This window comes from Vigna umbellata, chromosome 1 (assembly GCF_029865625.1).
Source record: "Vigna umbellata cultivar VRB3 chromosome 1, Vumbellata_1.0, whole genome shotgun sequence".
Lineage (NCBI taxonomy): Eukaryota > Viridiplantae > Streptophyta > Magnoliopsida > Fabales > Fabaceae > Vigna > Vigna umbellata.
In genome coordinates this window covers 88,662,674-88,685,819 of record NC_142165.1, presented here as the reverse complement: position 1 = coordinate 88,685,819, position 23,146 = coordinate 88,662,674, and the positions used below count along the sequence as shown (strand labels likewise).

At 33.0% G+C, this 23,146-nt stretch overlaps 2 protein-coding genes and 1 long non-coding RNA gene across 3 annotated transcripts in view; 2 read left to right on the top strand and 1 right to left on the bottom strand.

Annotated features, from left to right (window-relative positions):
• The first annotated feature begins 382 nt into the window (after positions 1–382).
• Positions 383–3,194, top strand: LOC124828969 (actin-85C-like). The gene is made up of 6 exons (XM_088104634.1): positions 383–571; positions 860–1,253; positions 1,741–1,808; positions 1,947–2,044; positions 2,118–2,227; positions 2,345–3,194. Exons 2-4 carry the CDS (start codon positions 935–937, stop codon positions 1,959–1,961), a joined length of 402 nt encoding a protein of 133 aa, XP_087960760.1. The 5' UTR covers positions 383–571; positions 860–934; the 3' UTR covers positions 1,962–2,044; positions 2,118–2,227; positions 2,345–3,194.
• A 407-nt stretch (positions 3,195–3,601) lies between these two features.
• Positions 3,602–5,331, bottom strand: LOC148206717 (uncharacterized). The gene is made up of 3 exons (XR_015786339.1): positions 4,527–5,331; positions 4,058–4,378; positions 3,602–3,961 (listed from the first exon to the last, which is right to left on the bottom strand). It is a non-coding gene; the product is annotated as an uncharacterized LOC148206717 (long non-coding RNA).
• A 7,352-nt stretch (positions 5,332–12,683) lies between these two features.
• Positions 12,684–23,146, top strand: part of LOC124821400 (uncharacterized) — a 74,368-nt gene continuing 63,905 nt past the window's right edge. Inside the window, 3 exon segments of the mRNA XM_088104632.1 lie at positions 12,684–13,146; positions 13,251–13,347; positions 14,615–16,815. Of these exon segments, the coding sequence (XP_087960758.1) occupies positions 12,866–13,146; positions 13,251–13,347; positions 14,615–16,815 (2,579 nt within the window). The 5' untranslated portion in view covers positions 12,684–12,865.

Below are 23,146 nucleotides of genomic sequence, written 5' to 3'. Positions count from 1 at the left end.
CTCACAATCATTGAATTACCGGTCGGGTCCTTTCCTAAAAGGGTCGGCTATCCATTTATAATACATATGTGAACAGAGGATAAAGTTTAAGTATAGGTACTTATCGGAAAGGATACTATGTTTAGGAGATATAAAGATCATAATTATTTTTAATACTTTGTAAATATTTTTGATGGTTTAACTATTTAATTATAGGAACTCTTGTACATAATCTTTCACTGAAATTTTTTTTTCCAGTGGAGGTTATTTTGTAGAGGTTATAAAACCCTACGAGCAAATTATTTTATTTTAAGATGTGTCTAATGAATTATCTAAAAGCAGTGGGGTTTAATTTTCTTTTTTGAAGAGGTTCATGAAATTCCCAAAATAATAGATTAAACTTTTCACTTTCCCACGACTCTCATTTTATTTTCAAACTTTCCTTCTTGCCTCGCTCTCTTAACGTTTTTTTTCCTCTTCTTCGTTCCTTCTCACCTAATGCGTTCATCAAACCTAAACATAAGTAGTTCGACGGATCTCATAGAGGAGGTTGCCTTTGAACTGAAAGAGGGAGTCGCAGACCTGCTATGAGGTGATTCTGCTGTGACACGTGTAATAATAACCCAGATCTTACATTGTAGCTTAGGGAGACACATGAGTCGTTTTTGTTTTTGTTTCATTGTTTTATGAGAGTTTTTATAATGTTTGGTGCATTTTGCAGTGATAATAAAAACATTGTTTCTGTTTCTGTTTCATTGTGCCTATAGTGATAATAAAAACATTGAAATGGCAATTTCAGACCTTTTCTGAAAATCTGATTAATGGGTTTTGGTTGTTAATTTTTTTCTCTTTTGGTGTTGATTTATGTTAAATTTTGCAGGCTGGATTTGCTGGAGATGATGCTCCAAGGGCTGTGTTCCCTAGCATTGTGGGTCGTCCGCGTCACACTGGTGTGATGGTTGGAATGGGACAAAAGGATGCTTATGTCGGTGATGAGGCTCAATCCAAGAGAGGTATTTTGACTCTAAAATACCCAATTGAGCATGGCATAGTTAACAACTGGGACAATATGGAAAAGATCTGGCATCACACTTTCTACAATGAGCTACGTGTGGGCCCAGAAGAGCACCCTGTTCTCCTCACAGAAGCACCACTCGATCCCAAGGCCAACCGAGAGAAAATGACACAGATTATGTTTGAGGCCTTCAACACTCCAGCTATGTATGTTGCCATCCAGACAGTGCTTTCCCTTTATGCTAGTGGTCGTACAACTGGTAAAGATTTTTCTGTATCTGATTCTCCTTTTTTTGGTTTCTGGTAATTAGGGACATGATGCATGGTATTAGAATGTTTGTGGTCGTCAAGCCACTTGTACTTATTAGAATTACATAATTATTTCAAATGAGTATAGTTTAAATGTTCACAATATACGAAGTGTGTGCACTATATACCAACAAGGTAAGATAGTATCTGTTTTATTGGGTTTATACATAAATTGAAACATTGTTTGCTTCATCCTTGATTCTTATTTCTAAGATTATTTTTGTTTACACAATTGGTCTTGTTCTGCTTCTAAATCAGTACATCTTGCTAAAATCGTTATTTATTGCTGATTAGTTATGTTAACATTGAAAAATTGAAGTTTACTGGCTAAGGTTTACTATTCCTTACTGGTCTTATAATTAAAAGTTTGAGCATCCGGTTCTGTTCTTGCGCTTTGAAATGTTTCATGATTGACTGAGGTTTACTTAGTCTACTCAGTACCTCTAACTGGAGATGTGCGAAGGCTTTGGGTGAATACTTGGCTGAAAGGAATATCATGGGAATTTGTGAGTAGTTTATGTAAAAAGATATTCTGCGAATAATGTTGTTCTCTGCAATCTACATAGCTTTAAGTCCTGGTTTCTGATTTTGATGTTGCTTTATGATGCAATAAATGATGGTGATACTCGTGCAATCACACGCAGGTTGGGGCAAGATGACAATCTTATTGGTGTTTTGAGCACGGACAATTCCAAAATAGACGAGCAACTGCTTCAGATGTCTAAGTCACGGGACATTGTTGGTAAGTATATGAGCTTGAGTTTATGTACATGTTTCTAAAATTGGAATTACATGGATGCTATTTCAATTTCCAGGTGTTGATCTAATAAGTGGAGTATCATGAAAAAGTCCACTTGAGTGGGTTGATAAAACAAAGCAACAATGGGAGTTTAGTTTCGGTAAAGTGGCAGTAGAGAATTTTCATGTACGTAATGTTGTATGCTATTAGTACTGAAAATTTTTACTATTGAGTAATTCAATTTACATTGATTGCTAATGAATGAAAACACATGTGGTTGCTTTTGATTTTGGAATCAAGCAGGAAATGAAGTGAACAAGAATGGGATGGTTGTGAATGAAGATTTAGAAAAAGTAAATCCAGAAGAACATGATGATGAAGAATCAAAATTCAAAGGATTGTTTCCTAAACCAATTTCAATTGCTAAACCTATTCTAGAGCCAGTTCCTGTCATTAAACCTATTCTAGAGCCAGTTCCTGTCATTAAACCTATTCCTATTCCATTTTATAAGAAACCTATACCAAAACCAATTCCCAATGAAGAAGCAAAATTCAAAGTCTTTTCCCAAGTCTTTTATAAATTGAACTCCATTGTTTCAAGATCATCTTCTTAATGGAATTTCCTCTGTTAAATGTTAATAAGTGCAGTATTGGTGTTACACGTGCATGCTAGATACTCAAACACCAGGGAATAATCCCTGTAATATACATCCTTCAAAGTCAAGCACTTTTATTGCATCAACAATATTAATACTGACTTTGGAAACACTGATATTTGTTTTAATTATGGTTTTGTTTTTGTGCTTACAGGGATCTCAAATTAGCATGTCTTTCAATCTTAAATATATCTTTTTATTTGAAATTGCTACCAAAATGGATGAAGGCAGAGAGCCACTATGAAGAAAGTTGCCAATTAGTCAAAGCAAGATCAGTCGTGGAATGATTCAAGTTGCCATTTTTCCCTCTTGAAGACAGAGAGAGGCCACATAATATGTTGTTGCATATTACACAATTTTTGAACTCTGAAGATTTTGTCTTAGCTTATGCTCTTATTAAGTCTAGTTGAATTTCTGGAAACATTATTTTTTTTTATATTTGTATTGTAATAGTCAATACTTTATCTTAAATCATCAATAAAAATAATTTTGATTAATTTTTTGTGTATTTTATAATTTTATATATTTTATTTATTTCTTATTATAAAAAATAGATTTTATTAAATTAAGAAATTATAAATGTAAATAGATAATTATAAATAAAAGAAATTTCAAACTTTTACAAAATAATAATAACTAATAGAAGAGGTTAAAACTCTTCCTACAAAAATCTCCACGATATAAATCTAACAACAGGAGTTGGTTAACAAAAGTCATTAAAAATCTTCGCAAGTTAATAATTATGATTCTAATCGTGAAGTTTTTGAAAAGCCTTTGAAAATTAATTTACAGAGGGTAAAAAACTCTGCAAAATGAAAAACAAACCTCTATTAAATAATAGTTTTTTTAGTGTTCTATTAAATTATAGTTTTTTTGTAATGTTTTATTAGGATTATATCGAGATTACTATAATGCTATTTGTTATATGCTTTCCTTTAAGTGAATTGTTTTTGTTTACTGGATATGTCAACTTCTATTGTAATGTTAAAACTATTAAAATGTGGGATATTACACATTCTATTATATTTAACTTTGCCTAATTTTCTGTTCATGTCCACTATTTTTAAGCCGTTTTCGTCAAATTTATGTTACTCTTCCTATATGTCAAAGACAGCAGGAAGAAGTCTTTGGCCTTTAGGAAATTACCCTATGTCCGTGAAGCACTTCTTGAGGGATTTTCCAAATCATCCAAGAGTCACAATTCCCCCACCATCTTTTGCCACGACTCAGCAGCGAGTGGTTAATCCGTGCATTATCGCAGAACCTGCATAATTCCGCGCTGGCAAATATAGTAAGCAAAGCTAGTCTAACTCAACAGTTTATATATTGAAAAAAAAAGTTCCAAGTGGTTATGTCCTACCACGTGTACTTCAAGAGAATTCAGACAAAAAGGGCAGTTACAGAATGATCGCATATGTCAGCAGGTAAGAATAAGCTCCTTTTTGACACGTTCTTTGTCAGGAATACTTCAAACTGTTTTTTTCAAGACAACGTGGTGCCTGAAAAGGGTCATGAGCAAGTGGTTTCATGTTTTAAGGGGTGCAAAAATTTTGTTTAGAATGCGTTTCAAGAAGTCGCCAAAAATTTATAAACGTCATTGCTGACCACTCCCTTCAAAGTTTCCAACCTTTCTTCAGCATAGAGACACTTGTGGATGACAAAATATTTTCCTTGAATTTACCTGACGAAAGCAAAGAGACTTGTCAGCCTAAAGCATTTGATCTTGTCTCGTACCAAACACAAATAATGTTTTACTGAAAGAATACAGGTCAAACCAAAACGCTTCTCTTAAAGCATTATTTGCAAAGAATAGGAGGTAAGATACCTACAGATACAATAAGCTTGGCCTCTGATTTAAGCTGCTGTACACTCCAAAAATAGGAATTCAATTCACCTTGCATGCCGCTATTTTCGTTTCACTGGTAAAACTTACCAAAAATACTTAAATACCATGTGATGTTCGAGAATTTCCAATGACCTATCTCACATCCGTCTTTTGCTATCTCTAGAAGAGTTTATGAAAGGGGACACACACATAAAAGCACTGAATATGGAAACACAGAATTTCTTAATGGGCACAGACTTCCCAGAAAGAATTATGCCAAGCGAATCTTACCCTTACTTGTTCAACAGATCTTTGTACTGAAAATTGTTTCATCCGATCCACCTATACAAGTCAACTAAAGGAAGGACTAACGTCTCGGAGAACTTCCATTCTCAACTTGCTCAACAATCACTTATCCATGAGCAAGTTGAAGATGGAGGTTTTCAGGAACGCAAGAAGCACATTAAATCGGAATTCCAACAAATTCAAGTTTCATCCCAAAATTCTCCGTTGCCAACAGATACACCAATAACGAAGTTGTGTGGTCTATCCCATGGTAACAACCTTTGGCTTTCTTCCTCTACTAAACCAAACAATGTACAGGTTATCATAGGTATAGAAACTGATCAGCAATGATGCATCAAATTGAGAGTTTAGAAAACAAAAAAAGAAGAAGCTATATATAACGTTACGGCAAAGATGAGACTGAAAAAGAAACAGAAAGCAAAAGAAAAATAGATACGAGAAGCTTCACAGAATCAATGATGCAATGGAGATCTTTCTCCTTCAAATTTTGAGCTGCAACGTAGGTGATTGGTTTGCAATGGAAAAGATTAATATCGTGGGAGAGCGAATCATGGTTATATAGGGCATGACTTTGACTCTATCGGTTTCCTGTCAGTTTCTAGGAACTTACTCGGTTCTAATGATTTATATATTTATTGAACGATCAAAAATTACATAGACTTTTTCAACGGGAAGAGAAATTACTACAGAAATGTCAATGTGAATACACATACATTTATACTTGTCGGAATCATATAATCATTTACTATGTAATCATTCTCAACTGAGAAACAAAGTTGTCCAAGTCTGACTTTGAACAATTTAACGTTTATTCCCTGACCCTTTCTTCACTTGAATAGATTTAGGAGATAGTAATTGAGTGAATTTGAGAAGATTTGAAGATAATTTTTTTTATTGCTTATTTGAGTGAATTTGAAAATAAGTGAGAGTGAATTTGGAATTGATTGATATGACGGATTAAAAAAATTTAATTGATATGATAGATTAAAAGAATTTACTTCCAAATTCATTATTATCTACTTCCAAACCCACTCAAATAAACAACAAAAAAATTTATTTTCAAATCCTCTCAAATTCATTTAATCACTCTTCCTCAAATGCGGTGTTTATGAGGTGGAAAGAGGGTTCCGAAAGGCGCACACTTTTTTGTTGTTGGACATGTGTAATAGTATATTTTCAGGTAGTTTGATTGGGGTATTTATTCACGTATTATAATTTTTTCTATTGATTTTGAAAAACATCGCGTTGATAGATGTGTCGAAAGAAAAGTTTCTATAAAAATATATAAGTTATTTATAATGAGTAAGACCTTTAAGATTTAGCATTTGACTCTCAATCTCTTTTGTTAAGGTTGAGAGGTTGTGTAGTCTTAAGAATTTAATGATCCAATATTTAAGTTTATTTGTACTTGCGAAATGTACAGGTATTGCGACATGTATAATATATTTACAATAGATTATTTAAGAAAACATGATTTTAAGGTTCATTTGTCGAAGTTTTTTATTTAACGATTAAAGGCAGATCTTTCTATTTCAAATTTCACATATTTAAACATGTCAACACATTTTAGTTAGTACGTATAATTTTTTTTTTAATGTAATGATGCAGGTCTACACCTCACTAAGAGAGGCCCAAATTTGAAATTGTTTTTATTTTTACATGTAGACTTAGAATCTTATAAAGTAATATTTTCCTTCTTTGTCTTGACATAGAAGATGGGTGAGTTCTCAACCACTCTCGCTGGGCATATGACGGTTGTTATAATGGTAGGAGATGTTTGAAGGAAATTTTGTGATAAAAGTTGAAAAGTTTGTCCAAATGATTTGATAATATAAATATTACGTTATTGACGGAGATATTAGATATTCATGGATTAAGTGCGAAATATTCTAAAATTTTGAAAAATGAGGTCATTAAAATTCACCTATAAAAAAATTATTCATGCAAAATTATTGGATTTGGACATTTTATAGTAAAGAAATGCTTATGTTTGTTTATTCGACTGAACATTACATGACATAAAAATACATCCATAAGTAAATTACATTATTGTCTTATCGATGGATTAATTGTTCGTCAATAATTATTCTAAGTATATGTTTTTCCATCTGATTTGTATGTCTGTAATTCTAACAGACCTTTAATTCGTCGGTAAAATTTACACACTAAATATTGACTAATTTTTACCCATTAGAAATATGTAAAAACATGCGATTATCCACGAATTTTCGTAGTTACCAATAGATAACGACCATCGATAATAAACGATTCTTTTAGTGATTAAACTAAGTGCTAAAAGCACACATCGCCAACCATTGAGGGATATAGAATAAGCATTAGAGCAATAATTTTCAATTTTTTTTAGTTGAGGTCATGAATAAACTAACTTTGAAATACATGGTCCTTAAAATTGACTTAGTCACAATATCTCGATATTTGAGATACCACTTGAAACAAGAAGATCAAATGTTGGTCATTAAGGTGTTCAAATGGAGTTTGATATAAGATGTTTGTAGTAACTCTTATCAACACACCACATTGGATTAATTTAGTAATCTACAAAATAGATCCATCTAATCTTTTGAGGATTTCTCAAATTTGTTTGTTTCCTAAAAGATAAAAGACCCTTTCTACGTCAAACAACATGGGTTGATCCATTGAACAAATACTTGAGACACTTTTGTAGCATTATAATAAAAATCTTCACCCAAATTAAGGGTGTCCGTTAATGTTTTTTTCCGAAAGGATTCACATAAGTCCATTTAGAGATTAATTAATATAACAAAAAAGTGGAGAGGATATGAAGTTAGATTGAGTTTCCTCATATATAAAAGTTAAGGAAGTCATGGTTCAAAAGCGGGCCAAAGAAAAGTAAGAAAATATGCATATGTTTTCCTGTAAAAATTTTCACCTTAAGGACTTATGGAAAATGTCTTGTTTCAAAATAGTGATGTTTCTCACCTTAAATATAGTAACTAACATTGTTAAAAAGTGAACTTTAAGTATAACTCAAACTTACAAAATTGACTTGTAAGGTGATATTTACATCTACTTACTATAAATTGATCTTCTCTATAGTCGAAGTAGAACTTCTAACGTATTCCTTAACGTTGAGGCATATACATCTTAAGTGTGAAATTAGAAGTTAATGGATGGTCTGATAATGACCTGATAACGAGTGAAATAATAAACCTAATAAACGAAAAACTTTGCTAGGATAACTTCTAACTCATGACTTTTATATCATGTTAAAAAGTGGACTTTAAGTTTAACTATACCTTACAAAATCGACTAATAGGGCGAGAAATGCACACATTTTAATACTGTAATTTTTTTATGTATAATTAATGTGGAACTTACAACAAATATTATTAATTATATGATAAATGGCGTGATTGTTTATAGTTTGAGCTAAAACCTTTAAACATGGTAAAACAAAGTTGTAAAGAATATGAATAAAATGAAGTGGTTGTGATTTCCAATCAGATTAGATAAGTAACCAATTGATGACAATGACATATAGTGCAAGTCCCACCATATGTATAAATATGGTACAAAGAAGTGTTCACATGTTGCAGAAACAAACCTATTCTTAAAAAAAAAAAACAGGGGAATACGTCTTGGTTGTGGTCATAACCGAGACAGAAAGCCTTCTATGACATCGGTTAAGGTCACAACCGAGACAGAAAGTCTGGCGAAAAAAAAATAAATAAAAAACACTCTACTGCCTTGGTTCAGGTCCCAACCGAGGTAGTAAAGTCTGAGATACTGTCTCGGTTCGAAGAGAACCAAGGCGAAAACTCCTTTAAAAAAATAATAAAAAAAGGAAAATCTTACTGCTTCAGTTGCCTTTGAACCGAGGCAAAATACTACCCATTTTTGCCTCGGTTAAGAACCAAAGCATAAAGCCTACCCCTTTTTGTCTCGCCTGTATATGCCTCGGTTTAGGAACCGTTGCCTATGAATGAAAATAACCGCTGTCGTTTCTCCTGACTGCACTAGTGACATTAATATAATAGATTACAAAATCTCATTGAGAAAGAATACTTGACAATGTACAAGAAAAAAAAACGAGAATGACAATTAACACTATGACAAACCTCCTCCCACGGACCAATAACAAAAAAATAATAATGTGCACGTGACAAACCTCCTCTCATAAACTAATAATGATGTGCATGTAACATTGATTCTAAGTGACTTATGATTGATGTCATATAAAAAATAGAAGAAATTAATAAATGAAACATCAACTTAAAAAATAGTTGAATCTTTCTAATGTTTAAATGTTGAAATGATTTGATAAGAGACTTGAGTAAAGGATTCTAATATTGCTTGAATGTTGAATTGATTTCATAAGAACTTGAATAAAGGATTCTAATCACAAGAATAAAATATGGTTGGTATAATAAGCACAAGACTAAGAATTAAACATAAGAATAAATAACAACTTAAATACATTAAGAAGGATAAAGATTATGGGTCACGAGATCAAAAGCTATAGTCAACAATTAAGGTATAACTCTTTTTACTTAAGAGTGTATCAATCATAGTATCGCAATTTGATTGTGACTTGATCTACTTAATTTTTGTTATAGAACAATTTATGCATCCTATGACAAAGATAAGATTAATTTGAACCAAACTAATTAAGAAAATAAGACATTTGAACCAAATAATGAAAAGTAAATGATAAAAATAATAGATATAATTGAATGAGAAAAGGATAACTAATATAATGGAGGAAATGAACATAAGAGCATATAATAAGAAAAGGTAAAAATGTAGAAGATTTAGTTTAATGGAGAAGAAAAACATAACATTTGTGAAGATTTAGTTTACAATGGCATCATATAAGCTTGAACCATTTGAAGTTCGATTTCATTACAAAGTAATGATATAGTCCTCCTTTGGACATAAGTAACTGAAAGAAGACTTTGAACGAATGCAAGTTCCATTAATGTATGTTTGGCTAAGACAAAGAAATAACAAACAAGGTAAGATTGAAAAAGAAAAGTGAATTAAAGAAATGAATGGAAAAGAATACCTCACTTAGGTTTCCCAAGGATAAAAGTAAGTTGAAAAGCACTCCAACATAAGAATAAAATGAAAAAGAGTTTCATCTTCTTGAAGATAACTAACATTTTCACATATTCCAATTCATTCAATTTCAAATATGAAAGATAACTAACATTTTCACATATTCCAATTCATTCAATTTCATATATGAAGAATACACAAGGAGAAATCTTTATTTATAGATGAAAAAAAAAGGGTCAAAACCCATCTAAAAAACAAACTAAAAAATAAAATAAAATTTATCAAATATTGTATTCTAGGCCTATAGACTTTCAAATCTATAACTTGAAATTCTAGGCCTAAATATGTCACAATATCAAATATTGTATTCAATTAATCTAACTAAATGATTGAGTTCCTCTTTATCCAATTTATTTATTATTTTATAACTTTGGACCTTAGGGTTTTTGAAGTTTAACATAGAAAAAAAAACTACAAGCACTAGGGTTACATTGAAGGGCTCAAATTTTAAAAAAAAATGCGTTTAAAATATTCACTAGTGCAAAAACAACGTATAACGTCACACGTTCAACGTCTAACCACTCAATAGCCAATGTTAAAAATGACCGGTGACAATTTTGTAAATAAATGCAATTATTAAACAACGTTTAAAATTATAATTCGACGTAAAAGGATATAAAACGTTGAATGCCTCAGTGTTAGACGTCAAAAGGTTAGTGAATTCAATAAAAAATTTGAGCGGGAGATTGAAAATTCATTAACTTTATCTTAGCGCGCGAGACCCTCTTCTCTGCTCAAACTTTTCTCGAACAAAGTTTGACGACTATTACATGTAATCTTTCTTTCATTTGATACAAATGCATGTTAATTAACTACTTTAGGTATGATTTTTGTTTGTTTTCACCAATTTTTTTTGTGTTTTTGTCCTTCATAGGCGCATTCTGCTTTCTCTCTGGCAACACTTTATTCCGATGAACCCACCTTTTGAATGTTAGTTTTTGTTTTCGTTTTGAAGAACTTATTTGTTAAACTTGTTTGTTGTTGTTTTTATTGAACTTGTTTGTTGTTGTTGTTTGGTTGAACTTGTTTATTGTTGTTGTTTGATTGAACTTGTTTATTGTTTGATTAACTTGTTTGTTATTGTTATTTGTTGTTGATCTTATATTACCATTCATAGTTCTGCTTTTCAAGTCTCCTAGAGTTGTAAAAAAGAATTACAATTAATTAAAATAAAATAAAAAAATGAATTAACGTCGCATATTAATAGATGTTAAATTAACATCGTATATTGACAAAATTCGACGTCAATTTAACGTCTCCCGATATGACGTTATTCTTGAATTTAACGTGAAAGAAAAAAATATTCGATGTTGTACGCTATTTTTGTACTATCTTTTTGCATTCTATATATGTGCATTTCTTTGCACCACCCCGTATCATTTCACTCTCTTGTTGTTGGCTTTCCTTGCACCCTTGTCTATGTGTTTTGTCATCAATGAACTCAATGAGATTGCATAATCCAAAGTTAATTTTGTATGAAAAAAAGCTTTCAAAATGGTGTAATCTATAAGAAATTTTTAGATTACACAAATATTAAGTAAAAATTTATTTTCGGATTGTATAATAAGAAAACTCTTTTTTTAGTAAAAAAAATACTTTGAGATTACACAAGCTGAAAGTAAACAAGTTTTTGGATTACATAATTTGAATGTAAAATATAACTTTCAAATTGTGTAATTTAAAAACTTTTTTCATGCGAAAATAAGACTTTTAAATTGTGTAACCAGCAAGTAAAAGAGTTTTTAAATTATACAATTTAAAAGTAAAGAAAGTTTTAGATTGTACAATTTAGAAGTAAAGAAAGTTTTCAGAATTTTGGAGGTAAATAATGACTTTTAGATTACATAATTCAAAATTTATTTTTTAAAGATAAGGTAAATTTTTTTATATTTATAGAGACTCGAAAGGAAAATATAAAAATGCAAAAAATAATTTGTATACAATATATTGAAAAAAAATGAAATCAAATATGTATACTAACTCAATTTTTTGCTGTTATAAAAGAAAATTAAACTTGTAAAATAAAACATATAAAAAGCATTTTTAATGTACACTAAATAAAAGTGTGTACAGAGTATTTTAATAAAATAATATGATATAAAGTTTATAAAGGGCTCACTTCTCTAAATATAATATATATATATAAAGGGAATATAAATTTATTTCATTCAATATCGATATCACAATATTTATTTTTGAATATTTGATACATATATTTATATATAAAACATTTTAGTAAATATAATTGTCGTAAGATATAATGTGCTTGAATATAAGGAAGTCGTTTATCAATATGTCTAATCACATTCCACATATTTCACTTAAATATTATCATGATATTTTATTGGTACTAAATGTAACTTACACTCCTAATGGTTTTGATAACTTTTCATAAAATTTAATATAAAGCACTTATATATTGAAATAATATAAATGATCCATAAAAATAAAAATCTTAACTGAAATTAAAGCTTAACAGAATTCTCAAATAGTAATTTTTTTGGTTAATATGAATTTTCAAATGAACATCACTCTAATTATCATTATACTTTTAAAACATTCACATTCAAGAAAAAGATATAAAAATAAATGAGGTAGTTTCGCATTCCCGAAAAGCCCAAACTAACAAGTGTACCGGGTCGGGTGTCTAATTCCTTTTACATATTGGGAAAATTCAATTCAATGACGGTTAGAAGGAAACAAATCTTTGTGGATAAAGCAGGACGAAGACACCTAGATATCGTGTTTAACACGAAACTCAAGTGAGCGCGAGGGTTGCCAAAGACGCATCAACCATTTCCCTTTCCCGCCTAATCACAAACTACATCACTCCCAAACTGAAATTCTGGTAACCCTTCCTTCAAATTCATCTTCTCCGTCTCAACACAGCACAACGAAACCAAATAATCAATCCATGATATCACTGTCACACTGTCCATGCCCTTGAAAAGCTTTATCCGGCGGAGACTATTGTCTCTGCTTCAGCCATGGCTCCGAGAAGAGCCTCACCTCGATCTCCAATTAGGGTTCCTCCACTCTCTCGCCGTTCTCACCAACCTCAGCTTCGACGTTTCCTCTCTCAACCGCCTCTTCGACGCACCCGCGTTCCTGTTCTTCAAGGACCTCACCGTCGATCGCATCACCTTTAGATTCTCCACCTGGTTCCCTCCGGCGTTCACGATCGAACTTCACGGCGTGCGCGTCGTGCAATCTTTCGAGTAATTAAACAGTCGCAAAAAATAAAAAAACACTATCAGCTCTATTTATTTATTTATTCTTGTTCTTTGTTCCTTAACCATTGATGTAACCGTTTTGTTTGAAGGAAGCCGGAAGCTGAGGAATGCGTGGCGCGGTTGCGAAATTCGAAGTATGATCATTCGGATTATCTGAGAAAAAAACTCTCGGCTCTTGATCCTGAGGTAACGAACGCACTTCTCCGAGTCTGAATTTACTATTCACACTTAGTATGACGAGGAGTGTTGTTCTTGCCGAGGTTCTTTATTTGTCTAGTAACGAATTTACTATAATTTGATTTTTGTTGAAATAATCTGCAATTCCTTCTTGATCATTCATAAAAAAGGTGCTTATATTGGCTTCTTTAAGTTTGGAACTTGACTTTCTATATGTTGTCAACACCACCATAGGCCTTAACCAACATATCCCAAACGTGTTTTGCTGTACTGGCCTTGGATATTCCTCCAAAGATAGTTGCATTGCATCTACTCATTGATGAACAAGAATCGCTCCTCACTATCAAGTCATTTGAATTCTTAGTGATTTGTCTTTTGTTCTTTAGTGACATTTTCTCCTAATTCTTGAAATCCGACCTTCAGCACTTCTTTTGCATCTCGAAAACCAAATATGGCTGTCATCTTCAATCATCGAACATTTCCCCATCAAACACTGGTAAAGAGCAAGAAACAACATTGTATAACTAACCATTTCTCCTTATTTCAAGATTCTGCAGGTTATACAGTCCAAGAACACACTAAATCACGCCTTAACCACAATAGGATTAAAGCACATACATTTGTAGCGTACCTCACATGTTAACAGATGATGCAGGCTTTGGATACCCATTTGTTAGGGAAGAAACCACATGTGCATGGGGAAAGAAGAATAGGATTACAGAAAAATAGTACTTTGTATTAATCATTAAAAATTGTATACACACACAGTTTCATACATTTGCTCGTACTCACTCTATTCTTAGGTTCCTTTTTTATCATACTGACAAACACTGTAACACCCTTTTGAAGAACTGTTTTTTACAAGATCAATCAAAGAGGTCCCATCCCAACTTATTTTTATACTAGTGAACCTTGTCTTTTGTAGGAAGCTATTGTACAAGATATAAGTAAAATAATGGAAAAATGCAGAAATTACTTAGGTTTTTTTTAGTGTTGAAGATTGTGGCTGTCTCTATCACATGTTCGAACTTTTAACCATTTATACCTTTTTATAATGAGAGAATGCTGCTAGAATAGGGAAATTGCTTAGGGATGAGTTGGTAGATTTGTTGAAAACGAGGAAAGGTACTTTGTGATTGATATATGTTCTGATTCTTAAGAGAGACACATGCTTAAGCTGCTGATTTTTGTTTATTGCTTTCCCAGGCAGATTTATTTTGTGTAATATAATGACATTATGGTGATAACTGTTACTGGTTACCTTTTTGTATTGTAGGGCTGTTCATTGCATCACATTTTGGAGAGAATCTTATTTGATGTATCTGAGAAAAAAAATTTAACAATATCTTTTTGGAATATTATTTTGAAAAACTGTCATCTAGTGGCACATCGCATTCATGTGGAGGTTCAATTGCCAGTCTTAAATGATGAGTTTACGTGTTTTGGGGAAATAAGTGAGTTTAGTGCAAGACCTAAATGTGTGGATAGAAAATGCTTACTTAGAGGTTTTGTCCATACAATTTTTACTCCAGTGAAAGAGAACACTGTTATATTAAAAGGTGATGGATTCAGGGTCAGATTAATTGGAAAAAACTCCACAGACCATGCTTTGGTTTCTTCTGATGTACAAATTTATATTAAATTCAGAGATCTTAAGCTGATAAATTGCACTCTCTGTATTCCAGAACTGGCTTTTTCGTTATCTCCAGATGGCATTCCTGCATGTCTACTTTTTCACAAATTGCTATCTAATAAGTATAATCAATCTAGAAGTGCTGGAGAATTATGGAGAATAGCTGCCAGCAGAATTGGCCATGTGACTGTAACTTCTAGGTTGTCATTATATAGATTAGTTGGAGTTATAGGTCAATGGATACATTACGTCAATGCTTATGAGAATATCTTGCTGTTATTTGGATATTCTACTAGCTGCACATGGAAAAACTTCATTTCTAAAATGTCTTATAATAAACCGATTTTAAGTTCTGCTAGATGTCATTGGGAGTTGATCTCTGACATTGAGAAAAAGTTGCCTATTGAAGGCATATCACTGGGAAGGAGAATAGCCCGTCACAGAGCAGCATTGAAGTTTTCAATTAATCGTCATGAGGAATTTGCTACCACAAATAAAATTTTTCGTCCTATTCTTTTTATTCTGGGATTTATGTGGAAAATGATCTATGTGGCTGTCCATTGTCTAGCAAATATATTTTCTGGGAAAAGAACGGTGCAGGATTCAGATATTGATGGATGTTGTTTAGATTCGTTGGAAAGTCTTATTGAAAACTCTTGTCAAATTTATTGTCTTACTGTCAACTTTGGGAAAATCATAATGACAGTTTCCACAATCAACAATATTCATCCATCTGTATATGAAAAGTTACAGTCATCTGCTGGGATTGTTTGCTTAGATGGCCTTTCAATTTGGCTTCGTATTGATGCTTTGTTATTAGTATCTATAGAAGATCTTTTTGAACAGAAAGTCTTTCTATCATGTGGGCAAATGAAGGTTGAATCTACACCTTTGACAATGGCAGGAGATGCATGTGCAGTGAATCAACTTAGTTCAGCTAAAGGAAATGAAATGGAAGGTGAGAATCATATGGAATCTATTATGTGGGTTGCACCTGCCAAAGTATTTCTTTCAGAAATTGATGCTGGCCAAACTGAAGATGCTTGTGATGCTTATATTGAAAGCTTCATGGAAAGGTTGTCCATGAGTTGGAAAGGAGTTTGCAGAAAATTGAATGATACTGAGATTGAGTATTCTGAAAACCCATGCCTTCTCTCTAAGGTTAAGATATCTTCCACGTGCCCAGACCATAAGAATCCAAATTTTGGATTTTGTGAGTGTGGTTTAATGCTAGGGAAATTAAATTTAGTTTTGCGTCATTCTTCAGTATCGTTACTCTCTCTAGTTCTTGGTAAGATCCAACATGCTATTTACTGGGAGGACAGAAGGGAAGTGTCCATTGCTTCAGAGTTTAGGGACAAAGCTGAAATTGCTTGGATTGACAAATATGACTATTCCAAAGAATTGATTATGATCTTGCTTCAAAAGCTTCCCGAGAAACTCATTCATTTTGGAGTATTTTTTGAGGGTCTTTCTGTTAAATTTTCACACAGAAGGGAGGCCAATCAAGAAATTGACGACATTATCAGTCAGGACAATTTTGATCTCACTTTTGATTTCCGTGAGATTAAAGTGGTTTTCAGTTCATCTTCTTCATTTGATATGACACCAATGACAGGTCAATTGGGGAATGGCAATGCTAAAGCAGAGTGTGTTAAATTGGAGCCTCGGGTGATTGAAATTCCAAAACCAAGTAATGACAAATATTCAACCTCAGGAAAAGTTTCCATACGTTTCTTCCTTCTTCTAAATGGCACAAATGCTTGTTTGGAGAAACCAGAAGAAAACCTTCCGATTCAACTTTTTCTATTGAAGCCAATCACTATCAATATATTGTCCTTTAGGTAGGAGCTTTGGATACGGGCTGGTACTTTGTTTTTACTATCAACTTCCTCTATCTTGAATTATTTCTTTACTCCTTGGTTTTGCACTTCTTGACATTTTAATTTATGGTTTGAATTAAATTTTAGAAAGTGTCTAACCCTTTTTTATCATTTTCATGTGCTGTGATAAGTTGATATACGTAATTGATAGTATATTGGTCATGATGGTGACTTAATTTGTTCAGGTCTGGTTTCACACCCATAGATGGAAGCTCTATCTGATATCAACCTATCTTGAGTTTATCCTTTTCGTGTTTGGGTGCATTTTTTTAGAATTAAACCCTTACTAAGGGAAATAGTCAGTTTTTCTCAAATTTTAGGTAGCTTGGCAGATGACAGTTGTGGAATAAGTTTGGTGATGGATTACTAACTGAAATTGATGTTAAGCTTAATATGATTAAACACATAATTTTACAGAAATTACATTGGAAATGTTTTAGAAACTCCTTCAGAGAAGGAAATCTACCTAAATTGCCAAATACAGACATAATAGCGGCCTCCAAACCCCTACTTATTTAGTAAAAATCTACAACTGCTGCATAATTGTCTTGAGGATTTAAGTACATAACTACTGCATGACCATGCTTCCTTATTAAATACATTTCCATCCTTAGTGACTGCCATGCAGCAGAGTCCATATAGGTGGTTGATTAGACTCTTGAGAAACGAGTCCCACCATTTGGTTTATTGATAAACCAAAGTCTTGACAAACCCAAAGAAAAGAATATTGGATTGTGAAAGGATATTTATAGTAAAATATAGGGATGATGGGTGTTACGGTATAAGGTAGGGGACCAATTGTTACGTACCCGAGTATGGGACGTCACTAGAACGCTCACTCACACACCCTCGCAGAAAAGGAACAATGGAAAATAGCTGAAGAAACCTCTTTTATTGATAAGAATAACTGAATCAAATAGAAAACAAACAATAATTGGGAGCATAATCTCCGTCAACTATTCTGGAGCATAACCTCCTTTATAAAACTCAATAATCAAAAAGCATACTTTTAACCCTAGATTCTCCCTTTATTTATACTAATTATTTCCTAAATAAAATATTTCCCTAGAATAAAATATGAATATTGTTTTAAATAAAATATTTCCCTAGAATAAAATATTTTCCTAGAATAAAATATTTTCCTAGAATAAAATATGAATATTGTTTTAAATAAAATACTTTCCTAAGATATATTCTTATTTATTATAATTATTTCTAAATATTTTTTGCCTATCCCAACTATTGTCCCAGTTAGGATAGTCACTCTTCAACCGATCGGCTCAGGTCCTTTACTGCTTCACACCGTTCGGCCTGGTCGCTCCCTCTTGTCTACCGTTCGGCTTGCTCGCTCCCTGCCTTCCACCAATTGGTCTGCTCGCTCCTCGCCTTCCTCCGTTCGGCTTGCTTCCCCCTACCTCCTACCGTTCGGCTACCGCTCTTCACCACCTTCCACCGTTCAGCTAGACCTCTCCACGCATTCCATCATTCGGCTACTGATCGGCCTTTACGGTCAATAGCCTCACTTCCCTCCTACCTTTCTTCTCCTTCTCATATACTTTCCAAACCTTATTATTACCCCCTACCTTATACCGTAACATTACCAATTGTTACGTATCCGAGTATGGAACGCAACTAGAATATTCCCTCGCACACTCTCACAGACAAGGAACAATGGAAAGTAGCTGAATAAACCTCTTTTATTGAATTGAAATAACTGAATCCAAGAAACAAACAATAAGTGGGAGCAGGATCTCCGTCAGTTACCTGAGAGCATAGCCTTTCTTACAAAACTCACAAATCAAAAGCATACCTTTAACCCTAGGTTTCCCCTTTATTTGTACTAATTAATTCCCTCCCAAAAAGGTAATGAATAATATAAAATAATCCTATTTATTATAATTATGTTATACGAATATCTTTAGCCTTATTTACTATATTTAACTTCTGCATAATAATATACTGAGATATGGCTTTATTACTCTAATTATCCTTTGCTGAATATCTTCTCTGAATATCTCTCTTGTTACTCTAATTAGCAATAGTTAGAAACAATGGGTCTATTGAAAGGTACAAAGTGAGGTTATTTGCGAAGTGATACACTCATGCTTATGGAATAGACTATCAAGAGACTTTCACACTAGTTGCTAAAATGAATACAGGAAGGATTCTTGTCTTTAGTTGCCTACTTTGATTGGAAACTTTACCATATGATATTAAAAGGCCTTTCTCCATGCTGACCTATAAGAAGAAATCTACATGAATATTCCACACGAGTTTAAAAAAGAACAGAAAAGTTAATGTGTGTAGACTGTGACATGCTCTTTATGAATTGAAACAGTTCCGTAGAGCTTGCTTTGGGAGATTTGGCTACAAACAAAGTCAACGAGATCACACTTTGTTTACTAACCATTCAAGGAAAGAGGGGTAACATTACTTCTAGTTTATGTTGATGATATTGTAGTGACTGGAAATAATGAAAAAGAGAAGGAAGAATTGAAACAAAGACTAGTCCAAGAATTTGAACTAAAAGACCTAGGAAGATTAAAGTATTCTTTAGGGATTGAAGTAGCCTACTATAACTAGGGAATTTTCATATCTCAGCAAAATATATAATTGATTTGCTGTTAGAAACTGGGAAAATTGGGTGTAGATAGGTATCAACTCCAGTGGATCCTAATCACAAGTTATGTAAGGCTGAGGAGGAATCGCAAGTAGACAAAAGATGTATCAAAGGAATCATTAGTAGACAAAAGGTGTATCAAAGACTGATCAGAAAATTAAAATATTTGGTTCACACATGACCAAAGATTTCTCATTCAGTGAGTGCCATTAGTCAGTTTATTCATAAATTGGAGGACTATCATATTCAAACTGCGTATAGAAAATTCTTCATTACTTGAAGGGAAACCCTTGAAAGGAAATACTATTCAAAATAAATGGAAGACTAACTCTTGAAGCCTACACTAGTGCAAGTTAATTGGGTTCTTTTGTTGATATAGGATCAACAACTGAATATTGTACTTTACTAGGTGGGAGCTTATAGACACAAAGAAGCAAAAATTAGAATGTGGTGGCAAGAACATCCGCTGAATCTAAATTCAGGTCCGTTGCATGATGGTTGAATTATTATGGCTAAAATTTATCTTAGATGGCTTGTGGATTAATTTGGAGGGATCCATGAAGCTCTATTGTGATAATAAGTCAGCAATAAATATTGCACATAATCCCATTCAGGATGATAGAGCAAAACATATAGAAACAAATACACACTTCATTGAGGAAAAATTAGAAGAAGGATATTTATTCACACTTCATACACTCTGTCCAAGCAACATGTGATTGATGTGATGAGATTGGGACTCAATTCCTTAGACTTTCATAATCTCAACTCAACCGAGGTTGGAATGGAGGATATTTGTTCCTAGCTTGAGAGGGGGTGTTGAAATATGGATGTAAATATTGCACATTTAATATAGAAGAAATATAGCTTGATTGAATAATAAATATATATAGATTGAATAATGAGTTAATATAGATTTGTTTGTAAGAAATCCATAAAATTAAAGGATTGAGATTAGGAGTTTATTGTAGATTTTCTCTTGATTTGTTGGAAATCTCACATCAACTAGGAATAAGGACAAATTATTATACATAAGTGGGGTGCAATCCTCAATTTATAAGTTAGTTTTATGAGGTTGAATTTGACATAAACTCACTTACTAAGATGGTATCAACGCCTATCCTAGTCAAGTTTATTAGGGTTGTGCCACCCAATATTGGGCTCCTGCTAGATCACCCACAAATATTTAATCCCATGCTTTGAGATGTTCATTTCTCGACATAAGGGGATGTGTTGGAGATCCCATGTTCATTAGGAATAAGACCAAATTATATTATATAAACGGGATGCAATCCTCACTTTACAATCTGATTTTGTTAAGTAATGCATAAACCCAATTACTAAGATGATTTAGAGTCTTTATGTTTGTATATTTATGTCTTTACTTTAGGAGATTTGTTTCCTTTGATTAGGATTTGGTTTTTCCTCAAATCAAAGAAAGAACTAGTTTAGATTTTAACATGAGTCAATATGAAAATTTGAACTCCCAGTTTGGATAATGGTGATTATTAAGATTAATGGCAATGGTATGTTGCTGTATAGAAAAGCTTTAGCTTCTAACTGAAGTTATAGTTTGGTAATGTTTCTTTTAGTTACCGGATCATGTAATTTTGGTAGCTATAAATAGTTAGTTTTCAGTTGAAGATTTAGTTACACTCTCTTAGTTAGGAAACATGTGGCTATTTTGTTGTTGATAATCTATATGTAGTTATTAGTGAATATTCCTGTCCTTATGTCTTGGAGTAATTTATAATTGTTATAACTCTTTAAGGGAGTGTTGAATTTTGTTTTTAAGACTTTTTTAATATTTTGTAAGTATTGCCTGAAGATTGTGGGAAGTTCCACATCGACTAGAGATAAAGCCAAAATATAATATATAAGTGAGGTGCAAACCTCACCTTACAAGCCGGTCTTGTGGAGTTGAGTTAGGTTTAAAGTCCACTTCTAACATGGTATCAGAGCCATGGTTAGAGCCTATCTTCTATGTGCGCATTCTATTCTTCTATTCGACCCGCTATCGGGCCATTATCGGACCACCCAATTTTTACTATCACGCACAAGATGTCTATACCTCAGCGTGGAGGGAGTGTGTTGGAAGTTCCACATTGACTTGAGATAAAGTCAAAATATAATATATAAGTGAGGTGCAAACCTCACCTTACAGCCCTCTCATAATCTTCTATTTATAAAAATATATTGATACAAGAGTACATGATAATTAGGATAACTTTAGACACAATATAATCATGATAGGGTAACCTAGACACAATATAATCATGATAAATAGGGTAACCTAGACACAATATAATCATGATAAATAGGATAGTCCTAGACACAATATAATCATGATAAATAGGATAAATATTTTAATACTCCCCCTCAAGCTGAAGCATACAAATTGTATGTGCCAAGCTAGTTTTGTAGGGTTGAGTTAGGCTTTATTGGGAATCAAACTGATTCCTTACTGTCTAGAAGACAGTAATTCAATGTATTCTGTTTTGTCTTAAGGTTATTAGATTTTTATTAGGTTTTTCTAGTTAGTTGTACAGAGCTCTATAAATAGAGCTCTCTCTTTTTGTTTACTGTAAGAGAAGATAATATCTACAGTTTCTCAGTTTCAATACTATGCAACATAATATAACAAGGAAAGAGAACGTTTTTCTTACCTCTCGTGTTATCCTCTGCATCTTTGCCTTCTTCACCGTCGTCAACCGCCGTCTCCTCCGCCGCAGATCTGCGCTGACGCCGCTGCTGCCTCATCGCCTGGAGAAGCCCTCTATCGCTCTGTTCTCTTTCTTCTCACACTCGTTTTTACACTGCTTGCGTGGCTTTCTTGTCTGCCTTACGCTTATCCGCTATAAGCCATCATGGGCTGGGCCGCAGACTTGCGTGTACAGTGCTGGGCCAGTTTTATTAGGCTTAAAATCCACTTTCTAATATGGTATCAGAGTCATGGTTAGAGCCTATCCTAGCGAGTTCTGTGTGGGCATTCTGTTCTTCTATTCCATCCGTTATCGGGCCATTATCGGACCACCTAATTTCTACTATCACACACAAGATGTCTATACCTCGGCGTGGAGGGGTGTGTTGGAAGTTCCACATGACTAGAGATAAAGCCAAAATATAATATATAAGTGAGGTGCAAACCTCACCTTACAAGCCGGTTTTGTGGGGTTGAGTTAGGCTTAAAGTCCACTTCTAACAAAGATGATTGGTTAGACAATGCTTTATGTAAGTCGAATGATTTAACAAGTGTTTTTCACAAGCTAAGTTTTGGAGACTCCTTCTTTAAGTTATTATACTCAATATAACATGCAATATAGTAGATTAATGGAACAAGAGAGTACTTTGTGATTTTATATTGGTTTATCTGATAGCATGGACTATGTCTAGTTCTTGACTAACCCATTAAGTTCTACTAAGTAGACTATCATTCTGACGTAAAAATTAGTATTCTTTTGACTTTCAGTTACTTTTTACTATCCCATTCAAGTATTCTTTTAACTAGTCACCTTTGACTCAACCCAAGTATTTTTTCAAGAAACCGCTTTTGGCTCAACCCATTCTTTCAACAAGCCACTCTTGGCTCAAACCAAGCATCTTTAAAGAAGAAGCTATGCCTGACTTAAGACAAATACAATGTTATTGTGATTAACAAATCACTATTTTCAC